Below are 24,885 nucleotides of genomic sequence, written 5' to 3' on the forward strand. Positions count from 1 at the left end.
TACACCCAGCCCGAGTAATACACCCTTTAAAAGGTATGATACGCCCCAGGGCGTACGATACACCCTAGAGCAGGGGTGTCAAACTCAAAGGGTGTCGCGGGCCGGCTTCAAACCTCCAAATCTCTTGCGGGCCTCCTACATATAACGGTCCGACATTGGCGTTTTCGTTTCTGTAAACAACTACTTTTGGGTTCATTTTTCGTAAAACTGGGTTCAGTGTCCCAACTAGTTCCTAATGGTAACTAGAGTTAAACTGCATCACAGCGGTGCGGTTAGTTAGTGGCCTATGAACATGAACATTGAACATGCTTGGCATTTGCTGTTTTGAGGGATAAATTAATGGATATGTTTGTTAAAAAATCTCAAAATTTTTTTACAAATGTGCGGGATAATTCCAGCATTTTTCAATTTACTCAGAATTGCTTCGCGGGCCGGATGAAATCGTCTGGCGGGCCGTATGTTTGACACCCCTATGCCCTAGAGCAGAGGTCTCAAACACGCGGCCCGCGGGCCGCATGCGGCCCTCGAGAGCATTTTGTGCGGCCCGCGAAGGCATTTTTCAATTTCAAGTATTCGACAATATATTCTAGTGTCATATATCTTTTTTTAGATTTAGGAACTTAAAGTTCACTTAGAACTACTACAAAAACCTGAAATCTAAACAATAGAACTACTACAAAAACCTGAAATCTAAACAAACTTCACCATCACATCGCTTCCTAAAATCTACCATGCAATGGAAGATCGCTATTACGTCACATTTCAAGTTCATGATGACAAAATATGAACCGTTGATGATTCGTGACTGAAAATTGTGATTTTGTTTGGTGCGACCTTTCGTCAAATTACTCGATTTTGGATTGACCGAGTGATAAACTAAAAATGACTCGAGTTGAGTAAGGTAGAACGTTAAATTCAGAGAAGGACTTTCCTCTCGGAATAGTGACTATGGGCAATCCTACGGAGGCAAAAATATAGGAAGCTGTCGTGGGGAATAGTAATATATCAAAAGCCCGTAGCTTGCGTTGCGTAGGGTAGCCTATATAGAATAAAGAAATCTAATCAGGTCTGTATGGAAACCATTGGCATTCTGTGGCCCCGTGACGTATATTTGGTTACATCCTTGATGTTGTTTGTTCTCTCTGTCCATGTTATTATCGGTGGCGAGTAAGGTAGTGGTACGCTCCACAGCTGTAACACCAATGGATTCTTCCGCGATTAGTCATTTCTATACCAGGGGTTCTTAACCAGGGGTCCGTATCCCATTCGGGGTACAAAGCACCATAGGGGTACCAGATGCATTGTGGAAATTGGCCTATATGCTGTGGAATATTTTCTGGGCTAATTTATTCAACTGGAAAATATTATTCGCGCTACGCGCGGTTTTATGTGAGGGGGCTTTCTGATTTTTATAGGGCCCATCAGAAATTTCTTGAAAATCGACAGGGGTCACTGGAAATCTAATTGAAAGTACAAGGGGTACGATCGCTAAAACGGTTAAGAAACAATGATATTACTATGGAACAATAATGATTATATTTAAGTTGTTATTGATCTGTTCCAATATTAATCGAAGAAAACCTAACGCTGGTTTAATTCGACTTTGGCAATGACAGTAACAATAGCCTATACTCATCACGAGTATATCAGAAACCCCGATTAGGCTACACCGCTCACATGCTCTGATATCAGATCAATCTTTAGTGAATTCTGAAATATTCTACATAAAATTGTGGCATTTCAAAGGTCCAATAGCTGCAATATTACAACCCGACAGCTTTTACGATATCATCATGCGTGCTCTCGCATGATGTCTAAACTCATTATTTCTAATAAATTATGCCCGACACAAAAACTATTTTATTCAAATATTTGAAAATGTGATTTGTTCGTGCCAAGCGTGAATAGTATTATAGTAAATTACATTTTCTCGATAGTTGTGGAATGCCTGTCTGCAAGGTGCCGTTAAATAAGGCCTATATAGTTGGATATTATAGATTGAATACCCCTATTTATTGATGCTGCGGCCCGCGGGTCATCACAAATTAGGAAATTGGCCCGCGAGCACATTTGAGTTTGAGACCTCTTCCCTAGAGTGTGCGATACGCCCAGTTGAAGAGCTCTGCACTAGTGCACGTTAGTGTTGTCCATTCCTCCACTGCTATCGCCTCTGGCCAGGGGCGAAACGAACTACAACCCAGCAGATATGTTTTCCCTTGTGACAATGGCAATGTCCCCACGATGTCGAAGTTTACTGACTGAAAACAAGAAGTTGTGAGGGGGTAATTTGCTAGCGGTGCGCGGACACCGGACATGTGTGTGTACTAGAACGCTAATGGCCTCCAGGTAATGTTCCGTCTAATCTTAGACGATTCTGCGCACACTCACCAACTCACTGAACAGAGCCTTGGACAGCAGTGCGTAACTACTAAAAAAGGGTCATCACTTCGGATTTTTTGTGCGCAACTTAGATTTTCTGTGCGCAGAGACCGTGTCAGCACTGCGCATTTGGGCACGTGCGCAGCTTAGAGGTAACATTGCCTCCAGGGTTGATTTATGAATTTCTCCAAGAACGCCTTAACCGTCAGAACAGTCTTTGCCTCTGGTAAAGAATGATTGGAGAAGTGTGGAGCTGGCAAGAGATTGTTTTGGTTTTATCATTGCTGTTTCCATCTCATTTGTCCATCTCATCTCATAGTGCTTTTCAACCTGTGTGACGGTTCGCACTTGTGCGAATGAAAAAAATAGCAGTGCGAATAACGAAGGTACCCGCAGTGGCGGCTCGTGACAATATCGGGTGGTGGGGCCAGGGCTGCAAGCGACTTTTTATCAACATGACGTCACAATGGCGTTTTCCAACGTAAACAATTCAAGTGACTTGGTGGTCGGTAACACTAATTTTCAGAGATGCCACTCCTGGGTTTTTCCACCCAGATCTGGGTTTTTTGAGCGTCACCTGGGTTTCTGGGTTTTTATCCTTGAAATCTGGTTTTTTTTCAACATCCAGTTCGCCAGGTCAGTTTTACGCTCGAAAATTAATTATTAGATTAGTATGGTCGCAACATCGTAAAATGCACGCACTTCAGTTCGCCATTGTCGATGGATTTTGCTATTATTGTAACGACAGAGTGTTGAGAATCGATTTCACTACTAAAATGAGAGGCTTCGGCTTGATGCGATATAGCTTCGTTTAATGGTAACTTCCAGGTCGCAGAAAGTCATGTTCATATAGGACGATTGCCAGTAGCGAACTCGGCACTTGGTGAACAATTCGGCATGTATCGATAAATATATCATGAAACTGTATGGTGTGCACGCAAGCACATAAACAGACCAGGTGATGATCCGAATAATACAATCCTATTGTTATCTGAGTATATTTAGCTCCAACAAGGACACTCAGAGAGAGAGAGAGAGTTAGTTAGTTGGACACCCCTAGCAAGTTAATCAGAGGCATTGGTTATCAGCACATTCGAAACCTAACCCTAACCCTGAACTTCATGATTTGGCAGCTATTCATTTCCACTATAGATTGGTCTGTGATTATTCCAAATAAAAGTGATTGTCGTCGGATTAATCAATCGAAAGCTACTTTCAAGCTGTTCAGGTCGCTGAAAATACATGAAATCATCCTTAGAAATAGGGAATGGATGGCATTGCATTGGATTTCGCAGCGCGATGATATAATTAGCCGGTACTCACCGGTACACTATTAAGTATTTCACGCTGCGCCCCAATTGTTTCATTGCGATGTGTCGAGAGGAAAACAACATGTTTTTTGTGCGATTCGCAGTGAAATGTGTATTATGAACTGTTATAAATTCAATATCGAAGGCTTCAATGACTGAATGAGTGTATGCGACGACTATCAGGCTCCACTTTCACAGCTATCTCGTGTCTTTTGCGTGAAATATAGGATCTGGGTTTTTCTGGGTTTATTTCGCCTTCACATCTGGGTTTTTCCGAAATATCCCAGTGGCATCTCTGCTAACTTTCCGACAACAGTGATTTTAACGTATGTGCCGCGAGAGGTCTGCCGGTGAGCTGTGACTTGAAGTGTGGTAACTGCGTAAACGGCGTACGGAACAAAGATTCGACACGGTTCATGTTCGCACTATACCTGACTAATTATCTGCAGAAATGGAAATGACTGTAACTCGAGAGATTGCGTAAGCCTAACTGGAAAGGTCATCGAGTTCGGACATATACGCAATTGTTATCTCATAGATTGGACATGTCATATTGAATCCAAAACATCATTCTGAAGAACTACGGATAGCAGCCTCGGAAATTCGGTCCCGGTACAGCTTGGGAGATTTTGGCCTTGAGGCTGGAGACTGCCACACGACACATACGGCTTACGGTCTATAGTGTCTATATGTCTGCTGCAAAATCGCCTTCGGAAAATATATTACCGAATAAATACGTGGATGAAAGCCGAAAACTAGGTACACTGTTACATGAAATCATCGAGAAGCAGCCTCATGACCAGGCCGTGTTATTTTTGGCATTTCAGGAGCCAGATGCCAAAACTGCCAAAAATAAAAATTTGAAAATGCCAAAAATAAGCAATTTTTGGCATATGCCAAAAATAACACGGCCTGCCAAATAGTGTATTTCGTTCATGGTGTTGTGTTAACAGGACCGCTTTACAAGTGAGAAGAGCGTTTGCGAAAGGCAGGTTTCCTAATCTGGGTCCAGCCCACCCATTAGGGGTGAAAGCATGATGTCCTAAATGGTGTGGGCACAGCGAGATTGAACGGCTGACTGCATTTGGTTTACGTCATACTTTCCATTTGTCCAAAGGCAATTTTACGACCATTTTTGACCGGCTTGTCGAGCGCTAAATTTGATAAAACGGGTATCAATGAAAAGCTGCCGCAGTACTGATTATCAAAATATAAATTATATTCTGCTCATGGAACTGGAACACCCAAAATCAACTACGATTTTTGCATCGCGATCGAGTTGAACATGGTGACGCAACAAACTGAATGGCTATTTCTGAGCTGCATAGTCTCGTTTTGCCAGACAGTCTTGTTGCGTCAATGTTCTTAAACAATCTAACCTTCCCAGGACTCTTCCATTCGAGCTGGTAATATTAAAGCCACCTGAAGTGACAAAAGTCCTCCGAAAATATATCGGTAGACTGATGGAGAAATGATAGCCGGGCTACTAAATAGAATGTGTTGAGAGACAACACAGGAAACTCCTGGAAAAGGATCGCGAAATGATCTCTTTTCATGATGCATGGAAGCCGGTTCGGCCCTCCAAAGATTTCGAAGCTCTGAAAACCTTTTGTGCATGACTGGCAACATTCTTTCCCAAAACGGCTACTGTTGAAGCCGATATTTCCCAGATTCGCTGGGCGAGAAATGAATTTAGGAGAAACTTAGCTGACATGAGTTTGGAAGCACTGTTACAGTGCAAACGATTTAAGTCTATTCAACAGCTGTAACAATCAGATGTTGAGCGTGTTTGTTAGGCTTTTCTTTGCTCATTGGCACCGATTCCGATGGATACTGCACATTTTGTGGTTTCGTTTGATATTATTAACCTATGAAATCGTTAGGTTTTTTCTTCTTCTTATTGTTCGTTGGCACTGATTATACGTGGATGCTGCACATTTTGTGGTGTCTTTTGACAAACTAGCCCAAATAAAGCGTTTTTGTGACTAATTCAAGGCTGAAACTATCTATTTAGAGGAGGATGCCAAAACTGCCAAAAATAAAAATCGAAAAATGCCCAAAATAAGTTATTTTTGGCAGTTTTGGCATATGCCAAAAATAACACGGCCTGCTCATGACCGTTTTCGGTATGGCACACTGTCAAAATTAATACGAACAGACCAACACCGAATTTTGCCTAAAATTTACTGAGGAATAGGCTGATCAAGCGATCAACTGCTGTTAGCCGCCATCGAAAACGAAACAGCTATCGCGCCACAATTTCACGGTGAAATTGACATTGGAGATACACCGGCTTTTGCGTGAAATCCGCAATGCGTTAGGTAGGCTAAGTGTCAGATCAGCGCAAATCTCTACCATACTCGACCTTGATAACGAAATTGCTGCCCTAATCATTGAGTGACAACCTTGAGACTTGGCACAGCGTTCGATACTAAAATCAAGACATACCATGTAAAAGCTCATGACGGATCTAGCTAAGGAGCATCGTTAAAATCAATGGAGACCAATACCGGCTTTGCGTAAAATATGTTTGCGATAAATGACGAGTAAGCTCTCACTCGACTTAGGAAACGAAATTACCACTAACATAGTTCAGTGTCAAACTTGAAACTTGGTACAGCGTTGGATACTAACATTAAGACTTACCGTACCAAATGTCATGACCGATCTCGGTATGGAACATCGTCAAAATCAATGGATACCAATACCAGCTTTTGAGTAAAATCTGTTTGCGATACATGACGGATCAGCACATGCACACTCAACTTTGGAAACGGAATTACTACCCTAAACTTTGAGTAGAAACCCTGAAACTTAGGACAGTGTTAAATACCACCATCACGACATGACATACCAAGTTTCAAGAATTATCATGGTGTGAAACATCATCAAAATCGACCTATACCAGCAAAGGTCGACTAAACGCATATGACGGTAACCGAGTTCAGATATAGATACGATTGTTCCATCACACCTTAGGGCAGGGGTGGGCAAACTTTTGAGCTCGCGGGCCGCATTCAACAGCTGAATCCATTCGCGGGCCGCACTATATAAAATTGAGATCATAAACCAAAACGCAATATTGCTGGTATTTGATTATATAGTGAGGACATGGAGATAATATGTATGCTTATTTGAAACAAACCTATATGCTATGATGATATCGTGCACGCGCCAGAAACAATGGCGAGATTTCATAGGCTGGTCGACCTCAATAACCAATTTGTCAAAACTATAGAGATGAAAGTCTGTTGTCCCGATTCTTAGAACAGGATTGAAATTTAAATCTGTGAGCAGTGATCTGTTCATAGATTTACTAATTCCGCTTTGGGCTCAGTTCCAGGACACACAATGCTAACAGCATCATAATCATGTTAGCTTGAAACACGCTTCTGCTATATGTGTAGATTTCGCACCCCCTTATATTCATATCACAAAACGCAACCAGGATGCTATAGCAAACCAAACGGATAGTTTGGTGGCGTGGTAGGTTACGACTATTGATGAGAGATTTTTAAATATGAAATTCATACTAAATACAGAGCAATAATTATGAACTGGAAGTAAATCGCGCGAAGCGCGAAAAAATCTTCAGCTGATCTCAGCTTCGCGATCCCCTTCAGATGCTTTCATGACCCCAAGGGGCACGCGTCCCCCAGATTGAGACCCACTGCCCTAGAATTATCATGGTGAAACACTTTTTCTTAGTATATTTCACCAAGTCCCTGCATTAATTCGATTTTTAGTACGCATTTTATCAATATTTTTATTAAGTTTCTTTAGACTCTCGCGGGCCGCACAGAACGGTGTTGCGGGCCGCATGCGGCCCGCGGGCCGTAGTTTGCCCACCCCTGCCTTAGGGGCAACCATGCTATGTTGCCCTACCTGCTCGGTAATTTTATGAATAGGAGAGAGTAAATCACTGTAGGCAGTGAAAGCTTGTTATGAGCGCTACCGGGGCATGCCCCGGCTATAGGCATTCGCAAAGCGAAAAAACGAAGAGAATTCGATTTTCGCAGAGACTTCGCTATACATGGGCATTTACCAGCGAAAGGACAAGAAGTATACGATTTTCGCTGGGATTTCGGTACATATAGATTGTTGTGCGTCTATAAATGGTAAAGAATTGTTATTGAACAGAATTTTAGGTGGGGCAATGCCCCAGTTGCCCTATAGGACGAGCCGCCACGTGGTGCGAATGGTGCGAATGAAAGTCCGGATCAAGTGCGAATGAAAATCGCGATTAATTGTTAATTTTTCTCACGTGGAATAATTCGAATAAACCTTGTAGTTGCGAAGCAATTGTAAAAACTTAATACGACGCACCACTGATCGTAGCTCTCACAAGCCGTACTGAATTAATATTTTCGCACTATAATTATTATGTAACCAAAAGCATGGTTTGGAAGCCGGTGTAGTGACAGACATATAGTATATCAGCCCGTCTGATTCTGTGACAGGCTGAATAAACGACGTCAAATTGACTTTCTGCTTTCTTTCGCTAAACATTCATCATATTTTCGTAATAACTGTTCGGGTAGGCTATAACGTAAGGTGCGAGAATAGTACTAAAACTTCCATCATTACAGACTCACATTTGCAAGTTATACTGTAACGCAAATTTTGACCCCTTCAAGTGTTATTATAGTATGAACCGCAAAGGGGACATTTTTGGGTTAATATGTATGCAATATTTATTGAATTTATTGCAAAAAATCCAGCGATAGTTTTGACATATCCAAGGTCTCTGTGTTGGGTAGGCCTACTGCAGCCAATAAGCGAGACACGCATAAAATATGGCTATCATCATCATCATTGGTTCATTAGCAATTTTATCAGTTCAACACACCACAAAAAATGCGATACAATGAAAAGAAAGGAAGATGTCGAAGCGACTAGAAGTTGTCTATGGAATCGGACACCCACCTTGGCCTAGGCCAGTGCTTTTCAACCTTTTTGAGCTCCATTCGCACTTTTTTTTTGAAAAATAATTTCATTCGCACCAGTCAGCCAAAATTTAGTACACGAAAAGAAAATGAAGAAACTTATCACTTTTGTAGTCGAAGAGCTTCATGGAGGTAGATAGCTTCATTATTTTGCATTCAGCGTATCGTATTATTGACTAATCAAGCACTAAAATCACTGCAGTAGAAACATCACAGTTATCGCACTCCCGTTGGTCTCAAGAAGTTCGTTGCATTTTCCGGGGGTATCGTGCAGTGATTTCCTTGGAAGCTTAAAGGGCGAACTCATGAACAATATTCACTCGCAACAATATCACTTTGCCACTAAATCCACATGTTACGTCATCGCGATGTGACCGTGTTTGCATTTAGAACGCACAAAATAGTGAAACTGCACTTGAATCGTAGCATCAATGTTCCGACTAGCACCTTTGGTTCATTTTTCTGACAACATTCGAAAAGATGGATGCTTCGCGTACTAAGGTATATGTTAGATAGGGTTACCATACGTCCTCCTTTAGGAGGATTTGTCCTCCTTTTTCGGGTTTTTGAAAATGTCCACCGAGGACGCCTAAATGTCCTCATTTTTGAGATTTTGTCCTCTTTTTAGGAATTTTGGTCAAATTTATAGTAAAATTCGACTGAGATGCCGTAAATCAGCACCGAAGTGACGCTCCGGAGGATATTTCGGGAGCTGAGCAAAAGTTGACCTTTTTTAAATTTTAGAGCCTCCTTTCCCGCTTCCAAAATATGGTAACCCTAATGTTAGACGATTGGATGGTACGGTGGGCGTTAAAATCAGCAATGCATTGCTATACAAACCCACACAATCCGAGTAATTGATGACTGTTGTTTATGGATAAGCTTAGGCTTCATTCACTTCTTATCTATGCAGTACACAAATCAACATATCTTTTAATAACAACGCTCGGCATCCTTGTGTTGTCAAATAATTATTACTCACATAAGATTCATGATTAACACACAGTTATATCGGCCCGGGTAGACAACTGCGGGATGGCTCTCAGGTCAATCGTACAATATTAGAAAACTGACATAAATAATGCCAAACTATCTTTACTATCCCACATATCCTTATACATAAAGAGTAATAAGGTTCAACAGTCTAATTAAGAATAAATTAGGCGGCATAAGGAATATCGTAAGACATACGGCTTGGTGGATGTGATTTTGCTCTGCAGAGGGTGCTCACTGCTCATCTGCTCAAGCTAAACCGGTAGAGTTCGGAGTATTACAAAGTTTGTAGTACAAAGGCGGTACGAACACGAACCAGGCAAACTTTTCCTATAAATCAGCAAGCTTGGTGGAATCACCAATATGTTATATATAGGCCTAGGCCCTAGGCCTTTTACGATCTAGACTTGGCCTGAGATCATCAGTCCAAGAACAGGAGAGCGTGTCTAAGCCCAAATTGTGGAGTTCGCATTACAAGCAGGCCATTGCACTGGTCAGTAGATAAACTGCCCAGTGACTTAATAATTCGATGTGATGCAAGATGAATATTCATTGGACGTAAGACACTAATGTGCTTACACTAATTTTATTTATAACAGCCTCTAATCCTTGGTTAGGTACACGAGTAAACAACACTTGTTATAGATCTAATGTGGTAATTGTTATAGTTGAAGAAACGCTAAATTCTGATGTTAACCAACATGAATGTGTGCCAAAATTCCAATATTTTGCATTCAAATATGCCAAATGTCAACACTGGCATCAGCTACTATTACCTACATTCCTACAAGGTCCGTATACAATATCCATACACGGTGGATGTTTCCGAGCAAGTGAGCAACTGATACCGATTGAACTCCTTCTTTTTTCCATGTAGTGAAGTAATCCTCTCGCGCGGAAATATTATCTCAAACTTAGCATTATGCACGCATCGGGAGCGTTCCTCACTTGTGAACTAGAAAAGCCTAGCTACCAACAAGATTTTAGAATTGCTTCCAAACGACAAAATTTACGGGCTCACTGTACTTAATATCGTGTTTATTTGAATTATTCCACGTCGGAAAAAGTGAGAAACATGGACAATTTTGATTCGCACTCATCGGGATTTTTCATTCGCACCATTCGCACCACGCTCGTCATTCGCACTGAATTTTTTTTCATTCGCACTAGTGCGAACCGTCACACAGGTTGAAAAGCACTGGCCTAGGCGATGTAAAGAGGAGGCATGCACATTGCACACTGAATGAAAGTAAAGAAGATAGTATAGAAAAAGGAAGCGACAAGAAATAGGGCGGCATGTCATGGGAAGCGAGATCGATAGGTCAGTCGTGGTCCGGTAATCTTGAGGATGGACTGTATTTATTTAGTAGTAATTGCTTGTATTTCGACTATATCATGAGAATTCATGATAAGATTTGTCCGACTGTTATTTCTGGAAAACATGGTCGACGACCGTTGGGATGAACTCGTGTATAGGAGTGCGCAACGAACGTGTTCAGGCCTATGAGACGCATTCATTTCGAGGCCAACCCCCTCTGCGTCGGGGCACACGATGACGTAAAGTTTTGGCGAACAAACCGCTGATAAAATGCGGTGCCAAATACAAAAGCGGCGACAAAACCTTGGTCTAAAAATGACCGATGCTGGATGGCCAAACCTTTCGGGATGGATTGGATATGCTCCGTTGTCGTTGTCGACACGGAATAGTCCCGTTCTTGCAATCTAAGTAGACAGTGGTACAACTGTGACACGCAGAGGAATTTAATGCGCCCAAATTTGAAATGGCGTGCGTCAGACATGTTTTGTAGTCTTGTAGAGCTGTGTGCGGTAGAATTGTGGTATGCGCGTTCTGTATGTCATAGACCTACATGCCCGTAAAATCGTAGCATACAGCTGAAATATTAAAAATGAATTCCTTTTCATGGATGAGGCTCGGGTCGCGAGATGCCACAAAAACTCAGATTTTTGTGGTAGTCTAAAAGCTGCTTTACCGTTATTAAACTGTTATGAATTCTCAAGTTAGATTGAGCTAAAGAGTAACACACAGTATCGTGAGTTTATTTGCTCTTCTCATATACTCGCGAGACAGAAGTTGGAGCAACGTATTATAAGGTAGCAAGCTCTAATGTACCTACTCTCCTTGATCGTTTTACACCTTATGTTCCATAGGACATAAGGCAAAAGTCTCTACACAAACATGTGGGTTTTTCATCCTTTCGACAAACTGGAGCCTCCGGCAACCAGCACCGTAATTGCCGCACCCCAAACCCCCCAATTGGGGAGGTGGCTGAGATCGAAGGGGGCCACAAATTATTTCGTGAATTAGCATAAATTATAGAGTATTTTTTAAAAATTTATGCAATTTTTTCCAAAATTTTTCGCGCTGCGCGCGATTTAAAGTTGACAAATTTCTTGATTATTTGGTACTCTTCCCCCAAGAAAAAACATGCTAGATTTACAGAAATGGACATATCGACGTTGGCCATTAACACGCCACTACGCACCAAGATATATAACGATCTAGGACTTATTACATGCTACTCCAAGAAGTATGCCAGAACGATCGGCAGCGCGAAAAGTTTGGCCGAAACGGACTGCCCTTACGCAGACCGAAAACTTCGTTATATATACAGAATAATAGGTTTAATTGTCCATAGGCGCCTAAATGACTGGCGCCATATGTTCCTGTCTTGGCAATCTGAACCTCAGATGGCAGATACCATCCAGCAGGAAAAAATATATGCCAGTGAAGAAATACCAATTTGAAATCGTGTGCGTCTTTTAGTTTAGTACGTTTGAGCGATTCTATATTTTTGATATAGCAGACAGGTGGTCACGAAATAAAATCATGTAACGAAGTCATACCAACGGGTCCACCCGCCCAAAGATGTTTAATTATTATTTACGGGCCCTACAGTTTCCGGTAAATCTGGTAACGTGAGCAGAGAGGACAAGATATTGATCGCAATATATATACCATTCCCGATCTCATTGGCCGATTGTATCATGAATTATCGAAAATTTTCGCGCTTCGAGCTGGCTCACTAAACAGTGCAGCTAATTTCGTGGCAAAAGCGAACACTGTGATGAGGGGTCGGTTTATCACCCTATGAGAACCCAAAACACAAGTTTTTGTGAGGGGGGCGGGGCTGACGAAGTGCTGTTTCGTTCCTGCCAATGGATATACGCCCCAAGATGTCTAATTATTATTGGGCGGTCCTACGTTATAAAACAGACCTCGCTCAGCTCTACCGGTAAATCTGATTACGTGAGCAGAGAGAGGATCAAAATTGATAGCAATATATATGTAATTCCCGATCATATTGCCCGATTCAATCATGAATTACTGAAATTTTTCGCGCTTCGCGCGTCTAGGCTGGAAAAGGTGTCCCACCAAACGGACAGCCAACGCAGATGTCAAATAGCGTAAAAATGCGGAAAGCCAAAGGGTGACCGATTCTTTGTTCATTTATTATAGTTGTGCTCACCGTAAATACTATTTTATTCAAATCCAAATTTTTCGACGGCAATAACTCCGCTTCCACTGGTCGGAATTGAACCAAATTTGGTGAGCATCGTTTCTATAGACAGCCTAACACTATCATGGGGTGAACAGAAAATTTTCAAATTTTTTATTATTTATTTTTATATAATAAATAGAAACTTTGTTCTCCTGTAGCAAAGCGGTTACTGGTTGGAATTGAACCAAATTTTGTGTGTAGGCTTAAATTGGGTAACCTAACAATTTTATCAAGTAGCCAGTACGATTTGAGAAAAAAAGTCATTTTTGAAGAGCCCTAATGAACATATGATAAAAGTTGATAATTCCCGAAAATTCCTGAAGGCATTTCACCATTGTGGGCTGGGGGATATTAAAATTGCGTCTACCTTTCTGGGCAGTGGTTTCGCAATAGTTATCGAGCCGATGACTGAGGAAATCGGTTGAGGATTTTACGAACTGGCATGGATATGGATTTGGATAGCCTTCCAAAGAGCCCGTGAAGGCTGTCGTTTGTGTTGTGTGAGCGATTCGCTTGCTACCAAAGATATCGTCTAGGAAGACAATGACAAAATCAAGTGACTGGCACACCATGTCCGTCCCAGCTGAAATGTCTGCGCTGCGTTTTAAAGTTGCGTGTTCAAATCACGTTGGGGCCACCCATTAAGCGAGAGATCCGTACAACGCGAGCGATGCTGGTAACCGAACGAGTAAACAGTAAACACTGCAACACGCATGCACTGAAGAGAGACCGAGGAAGCATTCACAAATTGGCAATCAAACAATCAACACGCGCGCCATGCGGTGAGGCAACAAGTGCATTGCCTGAAACAGCGAAAGGAATTCGATAATGTTCCGCAACTGCGTGGATTTTTACACACCTATCACGCATGTAACAGACATGCCTCGTCAGTCGATCTTCATCGCCTGTCCTTTTCTAGACTGTCTTTTCGTTAAGAGGGAGATTGTTGTCGTCTCGCGATATGGCTGAAGTCTTCACGGCCATTGTCGTTGATATATATTTGAACTGAGAAATGAATAAAAATCAATTCGGGGAGACTGCTTTCAGTGATGCTTCGTCGAATACATCACAGCCACATCCTCCCTCATCCAAATGGCCAGCTAGTGCCACATGTTGTGTACACAGGAAACCACTCGCCGCAAACACTACATCTTTCAATTTCGTCACTAATACAATAGAATACTAATCTACACCCAATATCTCTATCACTGAAAATGCATAAATCTGATGATGGGCAACGATTGCCGTTCTGCCACTTTTTACGATCGATATAGTTCTATAATTTATACGAAACGTGTGGTGTTTTTATTATCGATGAATATAATAGTGAATGGATTAATTAGTGAATAGATTGCCCGTAGCGCTTTGCGGAACGTGGCCTTTCACCTTTCAGCGTGGTTGATCTGGATGGCGCGAGATCTGCGACGCATGGATTGGATAGCTTTTGTTGTTGTGCGTGCGGCTGAGATGAACATGGATTTGGATTTGAAAAATACGATTTTGACCGAGTAGGATCATCACCATCGGACTTGAATTTATGATATTTTTGATTTGACATTTCTTATGATTCATAAATCTCATACGAATTTTGAAAAATTGATGTTGCCTCGCTTATGCATTTTGCAGCCTATACGAAATATTTTCTGGATTTGGATTTGGATTGAATCTCATTTCCGGTGTGCGAGAGTGGATGCGCGGTGCGCATGTTGGTGTGGTATTCCGCGCTTTCGGCGCGACACGTGAGTTGAAATAGCGGTTCTCTGGCTCGGTCACTTCAGAATTCGCTAGTCCTTGTGCGATGAAGCGGTGTTAGTGAGTAGTTAAGTTATTGTTAGTCAGTGAGTTGATGATGAACTATTAGCTTAGGCACTGTAATAGTGTTCATATATAGATTGTCGAGACGATGTTGATTCACCGACCTAACATGTGTCTGTTTATACCGCGTGCTGCTGTGCCTGAGGCCCCTTCATTGCCTGCTCGTTCTATAGTAATTTTGGAGGCTATTTTTGTTGGGGTGTGCATGCCTCCTTATAAATTGTCCTTCCATTTTGGAAAAAATAACAACCCGGGTTTATTCCCTGCATCAAAACGGAAGTGAGATCGCTTTGCCGCTCTATTACATCACTCTCGAGATTTGACGAGCTATTTTTGCGAAAAAAAGCACAAAGACTTGATGAACCTGGGGGAGGTAGGCTGTTACTAAGCTTGACATCATCGCATTAAAGGGTGTTTCCAGTTATAATAAGGGAATCTTGACGTATTGCTCTAAAGTAATGGAAGTTCTATGTCGAAGCCGCACATCCCACTCATCATTCAATACGTTATTTTGTCAATCACTATTTTAAAACATCAAAGTCGCTTGTAATAATTATTGAACTCGGATTTGTTTGCTAGCTTAGTGGTTTACGGGTTACGTTTGTTGTGCTTGAATTTTATGAAAATGCCTCGCCGCGCTTCGAAACGATCAACTGCCACCAAGAATGACGGGGGTGAGTATGGTACTAAGTAAACTCTATCTGCATCGTCAACCTAAGCATGCTTTCAACTCGATTTTCAGAGAATGCCGATGCTGAAAATGCATACCAGTGCAAATGGGTGACTGGCAGGAGACCCGATCAAACGTGCGACGATGGCTACTCATCATCGGACGAGTTGTTTGAGCATGTTTCGAAGAGTCACGTTACTCGCGGCACCAAAGGATATGCATGCAAGTGGTCTCAATGTTCGAAAAGGAGCAATGTCATTTACATAACACTTGAATCACTCGAGGTGAATCTTGATATCTAGCTGAAATAGTTGTCGATAAGTGCTGGAACTAAAACCATTAAAATTCCAGCAGCTGGCTGTCAATTAGAACGGTAGTCTGTATCAAGTCTGCTGACTACTGCTGATATACTGTGTTAATCATTATCAGTTACAGTTACAATTGCATGATATCGGCCATTGCCTAGCTTGTTTCTATGTGAAATTATTCCGTTGCGTAAATGCTCAATCACTGCATTACAGAAGCATCTCAAAACGCATATGCAGCCTGCCGATGAAGAAGACGAAGAAGATTTTGAAGAGAACAGTGAAGGTGCATTCATACTGGTGTTGCTCTTGTGACGCGACAGATCCACAAATTATTTTTTCAGGTTCCGAGAACGAGGAAGACATTGAAGAGGAAGACGAGGAGAACGAACCACCGCCTAAAAGAAAACGGGCGCCGTCTAAAAAGAAAGTGGAGGAGGATGATGATGAAGAAGAAGAAGATGAGGACGAAGATGATGACTTCTCTGATGAGGAATCTCCTGTGAAAAAAGGAAAACGGAAGAGTAACGGCGCAAAAAGCAAGGCGAAGATCCAGAAAGTGGAAGCGGATTCATCCGCTAAGAACTCTGGCACCAAAACGGTTGACACGTCTGGGTTCTTTTACCGCTACACTTGCCAGTGGATGGTGAAAATCGCGTCCGCCCCGCACCCTATCAAGTGCAAGAGGAAGTTCACGAAAATGCCCGAAGCCAAGGAGCACCTGCTTGGCCACCACATCAACCGGTTGGTGATGAACGAGCAGCCTCTGAAGTGTGGCTGGGAAGGCTGTGACCACGACGAAGTGTACTCGGAAGCAGATGGCTTGAAGGAGCATGCTCCTGTCCATGCTGAAAGTAAGTAGCATTGACTTTGCGAAAGTTCGTTTCAAATTAACAGTTGTGTAGACATTAGCTAATGCGTTAACGCTGTACGCTCTCCTGACAGTTACTGATGGATTTGGCTTGTTGAATTCTTGTCAGTCGCTGATCCTAACCTGACCCTGATACATTATTACACGAATACTAACTGCTGAATTCAACATCCAGAATTCATGTAGTGCCGTATATCACAATTCACGCTCATAATCAGTGAAACCTATTTGAATATTGTTGAATCACTCTCCAATCGTTGTTACATTTCTAATGCCGGGTTCACCATGTGCTGAATTCACTGATAACCCTACGGACTGCAGCGTAGCGATGATAGATAACTTCAGGACATTATAGAGGAAAAAAATATATATCTAACGTGTTTAACGTCCTATTCCTGTAGTCTTGGGCTTTCCCATCTTTGGTATCCTACTTGAAATGGTTGTGAACTGCCTTCAAACTGCTTCTACCAAGTTACCACTACAGCGTTACCTCCCCATTCAACTACCATCAGCGGCTGCTTGACACCTGCATTTATCAGATGTAATTTCTCATTCAGAACCGAGCTCTTGAGCGGACGAGTGCTCCCGACTACAGAACCATTTGTGGCTTTTACGATGAAGCAAACACTGCCTGACTTTGCGGAATCATTTTAGTTCCGTTGGGACGTTTTCAAAGACTTTGTGATGTTGCTTCTTTCTTGGTTCTCGAGACTTTTTTACCAGTACAGTCAGTGCGTGTTTGGTACAGATGCCACCGCTTTCTCAATTCATCCAGGCAAATTGCATTTCTAGAATTGCTTGAGTGTTGTCACATTAGGTATTAATGGCATATGCGTCTGGAACGAATTTGATGTGAATCTGAGAATGATGCCGTTCACTATTCAGCCTCGACCGTCCTCAAGTTAACTCGTACATTGCCATGACCAGGGCCTGGTTGATTCGTTTCTCCTGTCCTTTTAGCTTATTGCTTGCCATTTTTTTTATCATGCAGTCGTCTCTTGCTTACTACTAGGGCTACCTGGCAATTAGGAATCTTTGATCTGAATGAGATGATTTTCATCATGCTTTTTGTACAATTGCAGCTGCTGTGCAAGTGTAAATAAACTTTTCTTACGACTCGCAAGGCACATCATTTTTTCAGTCTGGTATCACGTGATTCACGATCGAGCCGGAGTAGGTCTAGGTATACCTGACCAAGACCATGAATGCGCTAAGTTGGCAAACGTGAGAGATGTGCTAGGGTGGAAGGTACCGGTCGTGAAAATCTGTCTACATATTCATGTCACACGTGTTTTTCCTTATGGTACATCTTGAAAATTAAAATTTTCAAGCGCTCCCGGCATTATTCGTAGAAAAGTTGAACATTTGATATGTTGAAAAAATATAACACACGGCGCAATCCTTCATTAAGATTTCCCGGTACTCCAAATTTACCAAGATATCAGTTCATAAGGCTGAGTACATCGTACATACCGATAATGCAAGTCTTCCCGCTTCGACGAACTTACGCGCAAGCTCCGCACTCTTGCACACAGTCCACACACGTATATGATAACAGTAGGGTTACCATACGCTCTTCTTTAGAAGGATTTGTCCTCCTTTTTCGGGTTTTTGAAAATGTCCTTTTTGAGATATTGTCTACCACCTGATGAAGTGGATGTAAAAATAGTACTATGGGCGATGAGCGAGAAAGTTTTTTTTAGTCAACCAACCACGCAGTGGGAAAAATTTATTATCTTTCAAGATTTTCCTCCGGTATTCCCAGTTCGAAAATTTTGGAAAATGTCCTCCTTTCCTCGATTCTTAAATATGGTATCCCTAGATAACAGTCACTAAAATCTTACGTTTAAGCAAGTTGTGGAGAAGCTCGGCAGACTGGGGCCGCGGGCCGCATGTTGCCCGTCCCTGGCCTAGGCGATATAAAGAGGAGGATGCATGTACGACGTACACGTACACTGTACAGTATACTGAATGAAAAGTAGAATATGATAATATAAAAAGCAAGCGAAAAAAATGGGATGGCGAGATCGATAGGTCAGGTTGTGGTCCGGTAATCTTGAGGATGGACTTGTATATATTCATTCATCTATAGTAGAATATTGCTAACGTGTAATCAACGCTCTATGCACGAGAATGCCTAACTGCCTATATCAGGTTGATTAATTTTTCTTCGTCTAGGACTAAATCAATTCTAACGAAGGTATTGGCCTGCGAATGTCGGTTTCCTGAAGATAGATGTTACAGTTTTATTGGTATCATGCTTTTCGACTAGAACGTCCTAAAATGACAATGAGTTTTTTCGTTCTTTTTCAATTGTGAATCGCAGGACCGGGTTGTTAACATTGTAGGCCTATATATATCATTGGTTTGACGGACTCACGCTGGGCGAGAAGCTGGTTTCGTCATGCAAAATTGATTCCATTTTCGAAATAGTGAGTCAGGTATAGTTCAGAATGACAACACCGGATCCCTTGGCCGGTTTGGTGATGTGGGTTACTACAACGTTGGAGCGTAATGGTATGACAGCAAGGAACACTCCTTGTGCGCCATGTCGATAGGGCATCCGTAATACGAATGCGTCAAATCTGATAACTGAACTTTAAGAGCAGATATATCTTCGTCTGATTTAGGTTCATAATGGTGATTTAATTAGCAGATCAGCCAATTCCGCAAATATACCTCCTTATGTCATCACTCTTATTGATCTAACTTTCGTAGGTTATATAGTTATTTAGAGTCATTATAGTTCTTACGACGACAAAAAAGCCCAGACAAAGACCCGACGAAAGAATAAAGCACTCACAAGGAATGGAAAGGACTAGAAAGGGCCATGGTTTCAAAAAAGATCAACGTCGAAAAGAATTGTTACATCGGGCACTCTCGGCCGAGGTGGATGTCAGTCTAAAAAGGATCGCAACTGCGTGTCGTTCGATATCTGTTCATTACATCGCATTCATCGCATTGTGTGTCTTATCGCATTGTACATTGCGTGTGTGACATATTGTTCAGATGAAAAATAGGCCTATAACCCGACGATTATTGATATTGAGTCAGACTGAATTCGTGGTCTGATAGGTTTGAAGATATTTTTCTTAAATGGGACTTGTAGTACAAATCGGCTAATTTATTCGTAGGATATTATGAGGGCGAGCTTCTTTCCCAGCGTGAGTCCGTCAAACCATTGTTGTACCGCCGATATGTAAATGATGGTTTTGTCATATTCAGAAATAAGTTGGAATGTAATAAATATCTTGTTCACTTAAACTCGCTTCACCCGGCCATGCTGGAAACATCTATATCTTCAGGAAACCGACATTCGCAGGCCAATATACCTTCGTTGATCAAATTCGAAATGTAGGAAATATTGTTTTTACAGACAAATTAAATATGTTCCTACATTTCGAATTTGATTCACCCTATTACTGACGTTCGCTACTGGTGAGAGTCAGTCGAAAAGCTTTTAGCGAATAAATTAGCAATATGAAGTTATTGTTTCGTGAAATATTCTCTCCTAGTTGCTGACGGTTATCCCTAACGAGTGTCAGCTGAAAATATTCGGGTTCATTGAATATTCTATTCAATTGTACATCGAAGTTCTGTACCAGTGATGAGCGGATATTGATTTCTGAGAAACCGAATCCGTCCGACAGCTCGAGTCTCTGACCAACTATTCGTCCGAATCCAAACAATCTCAATCGAAAATCTACGCGAATCCGAATAATGCCGTCCAGAATCCTTAAAATCCGAATCGAAAAACTTTTTCCGAAGAATTCTAATTGTACAATGTACTTAGGCCTCTCAGCAGAGTAGTGATCAATTTTCTGAGGTTTGCAATGAATTTGAAAAAAAAAATTGAAAGTTGGATCATTTTCATGGGTCTGGCAAAACTGACAAAGTATGAAGTATGGAAAATTAATTCCATACCATCTTGTGAAGTTTCCGTACCATATACCTTACTTGAACATTTCCATATTCCATAATGATATTTCGTTCCGTACCATTGTAGCGTACCGCTCCATTATTACTGCAATTAGCCTCGCTGATCACTGATTATGTTGGGTATTTCTTGATGTTACGAACCTATGTGTGCAGTCGCTTTTAGTCACCGTCCGAGGCAGTCGATCTCTAGTCTCCGTTGGACGAGCATCGTCATGTTTTAGTTGTTTTATTAAAAGAGCAATGCTGACTTGTCTACTTTGACTTATCGAGCCGCGGACCAAGAAGAACGCGCGCCCACGACAGAGCACGCTATACCATACTATACCATACCCTGCTAACGAGCAAGAAGTTGGATGTTCTACCATTTTATCTCGTCCCTAAACTCATTAAAAACGGGGTGAGACTCAAGATGACATTTATGCTACAGTGAATTCCGGGCACAAGTTCAAGACACGCGCGTCCACGTCGTCCAAATATCATATGATCGACCGAAAAGATCAACGCTCTATTAAATATGCCGGATCTGATGTGTGGAGCAGTATCCTGCCGGCCATCCGACAGTCGACGAGCATGTCCATTGTCCACATTCAAGTGGAAATACAAGTAATTACTACTAAATAAATGCAGTCCATCCACAAGATTACTGGACCACGACTGACCTATCGATCTCGCTTTCCATGACATGCCGCCCTATTTCTTGTCGCTTTCTTATTTTTTTCTATACTGTCTTCTCTACTTTCATTCAGTGTGCATCAGGGTTGTAACCAAGTCACATTGTTCCGAGTCACGAGTCAATCTTACTTTTGTGGTTTTGACTCGAGTCAAGTCGAGTCATTTTCAGTTCATCACCGAGTCGAGTCCGAGTCCAAGTAACCGTTTAAAGGGTCGAGTCCGAGTCATATTGTTATGACTCGAGTCGAGTCCAAGTCACAGTATTGAAGTCATGTTCAACTCATGTTTTCAATCCTGAATTAGCTTATAGCTTATAGAGAATCAACGAATTCATTCTACATGCTATCTGATATAGAACCAACGAATTCACATCTAGATACCAGCTGATAGAGAATCAACAGATGCATGTTTATGTAGACGTACAGTTTTTCTTTCACATTATCAGGTGGTTGACTAAAAAAAGGTCAGCTTTCCTGCTCAGCTCCCGAAATAGCAGCCGGAGCGTTACTAATATGAGAGGAAATTTTGGATTAACTACAAATAGAGATTTTTGAATTTTACCGGCCACCTCATGATATTGTTATATTGTGTAAAAATATGATTCATAGCAAATTTGGCTCAATTCCAAGTAGAAAAAGCGAATTTATTAGAGTGGAATATTTTGGATATGAAAAAATAGTCGGCTTACTACTAGCATATAATTATATATATTATAATATAATTATATTATATGAAATAATTTCTCACCAAAAACAATCTCTTTATTTTCAAATATAAAATTTTCTCCTCTCATATCATTGATTCTACTTTTTAAAATTGAGCCAGATTCAGTGTTCTTTTTATGCAACATAACAATTTTACCAAGTAGCCACCCAGTAAAATAAATAAGAGGTTATTTTTTAACAACCCTATTGTACAAACATCACACAACGTGCACAATGCACATACCTAACAAAACGTCAAATGGATGGAGTGTATTGTGTGTTTTCACTGACAGCAGATCAAATCAATGATGAGTTACAATTCAAAAATACTGAAGTGGAAAGGAGATCCTCATATATGTTATAGCGGCATGGCCTTAGAACAGTGGTTCATAACCTTTTTTCCTCCAGCGCCCCCTTTCAAAAATTATCGTGCTCCAGCGCCCCCCAACTTCATATTGTAAGGAATGTAATAAAGACAATGAGTAAGAGGGAGGGCCGTAACAGCACTTCGTCAACCCCCCTAAAAACGATTGCCTTGCGCACCCATAGCGTGATAAACCAAACTTCTGAGGGCTTCGCCGCCACGAACCCCATAGCGTGATTTCGATCGTCAGCAAAGTTTATGTGGCCTGGTCGCCCTAGGTACCAAAATTTGTATAATGCATGAATGAATAGGTGGTAATTACACAAATAAGTCGCTATAAACTTTTTACCCTCTCAGCCCACGTAAAATGATTTACCAGTAGCGCTGAGTGAGCTGTTGTATAGGAAAATAAAGGGCACGTAATTAATAATTAAACATATTCGGGCGTGCCCGTATATAGGTACAATTATTCGTTACCAGGAAGGTAACAGCACTTCGTCAGCCCCCCCCCAAAAAAAACGTTGGTTCTGGGCCCCCATCGGGTGATAAACCAAAATTCTGGGGGACTTCAGCCCCAGACCCCCATTCGGCTGCCCGCTATATGCTGATACAAGGTATCTACATTTGGTGTCCATTTACTGAGGCAGCTATTCTCGCCTAGACGCGCGAAGCGCGAAAAATTTCACTAATTAATGATTGAATTGGTCAATATGATCGGGAATTGCATGTAAATTGAGATCAATTTTTATCCTCTCTCTGCTCACGTAAACAGATTTACCGGTAAAGCTGAGTGATGTGTGATTGAAAAGGTAGGACCCCTCAATAATAATTATACATATTCGGGCGTATACCCGTTGGCAGCAACCAAACGTCACTTCGTCAGGCCCCGAAAAAACTTGGGTCTTGGGCTCCCATAGGGTGATAAACCGACCGCCCCCATCACGTTGTTCGCTTTTGCCACGGCATCAGCTGTACTGTTTAGCGATCCAGTGCGAAGCGCGAAAAATTTCGATAATTCATGCTAAAATCGGTCAGTAAGATCGGGGATCGGGATCGGGGAGTGAGGTGCAATGTTCCCTCTAAGCTGCGCACGTGCGCAGTGCTGACACGGTCTCTGCGCACAGAAAATCTACGTTGCGCACAACAAATCCGAAGTTATGACCTTTTTTTAGTCGTTACGCACACTGTAAAAAATAAAGGTGGGTTTTTGGCTAAAATGGAGGAAGAAACTATAATCCTTCCTTTTACGAGAGATAGAGTATGCCATACACCTGTCAAGAAGGTATAATACATTTTCCTACCTCCAGAAATACATATTCCACCTCCCAAAACCCTCCTATAAAGTGATATATACGATACATTACTTTATAGGAGGGTTTTGGGAGGTGGAAGATATATCCATTAGAAAACATATCCATCGATCTATCCATTAGAAAACAATGTTCTCCCTTCGTTTTATTGCGTGAGGATGTCACCGGTGTTGTATATTCGTGTTGTTTCTCTAAGGTCGAACAGTTTTGTTTTCTTCTGATATATATGATCTTCATTATATATATATTCACTCTTTCGGTAATCTCGCATGTTCAACGAGTATGGGTAATAGTTTTATTCAGAGGATAACTAAATGAGTGAGATGTTGTACGTTTAGGAATATGATTATCGATGCGTGACTTCTAGAATATTTCGGCGATTCAAATTTTACGTCATCGCGCCGGACAAAGATTTGACGCGCAACAGGTCGCAGCCAGGCATAGTTCGCTCTTTCTGTATGGTAAATGCCGTAAATATATAGGAATTGTGACTGACTGAGGTAGCGGGTTAAAGGTATATACGCAGTAGCATATAGCTTATGGGGTATTTCGAATTGCCTGTAGTATATGACGCCTAGAGTTGTTTGACTTTCTGCAAACAGGTGTAGACAACTATATAGAAAAGTTTCAGCTTTTCCAGGCTAGAATTAGAGCTAAACCGTTTTTTCCGAATTAGATTACAATTATACTGCTGGCGTTTCGCTCTAATTTAGTGAAATTAGACCACTATAATTATCTAGTTGTCCAAGTCGCTTCGAACATCTGAATTACCGGTACCTATACCTACGGTATATCATAATATTTATGCTTGAATTTTCTAGGTATATAAGTCATATAGATAGGCTACATACCTGTAGAACACTGATTCGTGATTTTATAAAAGTTGGTACAAGAATGGACATTTTCAACTTGATGTTGATTAATGGAGCAAAATTTGATATTTGAGTGCAATTATATATACCTCGAATCCAGTGACAAGATTATTAATCGTTGAAACCAAACGCAGCTTGTTTATGTTGGCCCAGAGAATTTGGCTAGCCAGACCATATTGATAGAATATGGTCACAGTAAGATAATATTTTGGGC

At 41.5% G+C, this 24,885-nt stretch overlaps 2 protein-coding genes across 3 annotated transcripts in view; both read left to right on the forward strand.

The window, feature by feature from the left end:
- LOC145444248 (uncharacterized) overlaps window positions 1-17,933 on the forward strand; it is a 170,285-nt gene extending 152,352 nt beyond the window's left edge. For both annotated transcript variants that reach the window (XM_080322197.1, XM_080322196.1), the window contains exons 2-6: window positions 15,542-15,638; window positions 15,707-15,918; window positions 16,156-16,225; window positions 16,284-16,793; window positions 17,368-17,933. In XM_080322197.1, coding sequence (XP_080178323.1) covers window positions 15,584-15,638; window positions 15,707-15,918; window positions 16,156-16,225; window positions 16,284-16,793; window positions 17,368-17,381 — 861 coding nt within the window. In that variant the 5' untranslated portion in view covers window positions 15,542-15,583 and the 3' untranslated portion in view covers window positions 17,382-17,933. The remainder of the gene's footprint in view (window positions 1-15,541; window positions 15,639-15,706; window positions 15,919-16,155; window positions 16,226-16,283; window positions 16,794-17,367) is intronic.
- LOC145444219 (uncharacterized) overlaps window positions 1-24,885 on the forward strand; it is a 166,698-nt gene that overhangs the window by 106,608 nt on the left and 35,205 nt on the right. The gene's annotated exons all lie outside the window — the stretch shown is intronic.

This window comes from Botryllus schlosseri, chromosome 8, assembly GCF_051294905.1.
Source record: "Botryllus schlosseri isolate E-star chromosome 8, Bs_hap1, whole genome shotgun sequence".
Taxonomy (NCBI): domain Eukaryota; kingdom Metazoa; phylum Chordata; class Ascidiacea; order Stolidobranchia; family Styelidae; genus Botryllus; species Botryllus schlosseri.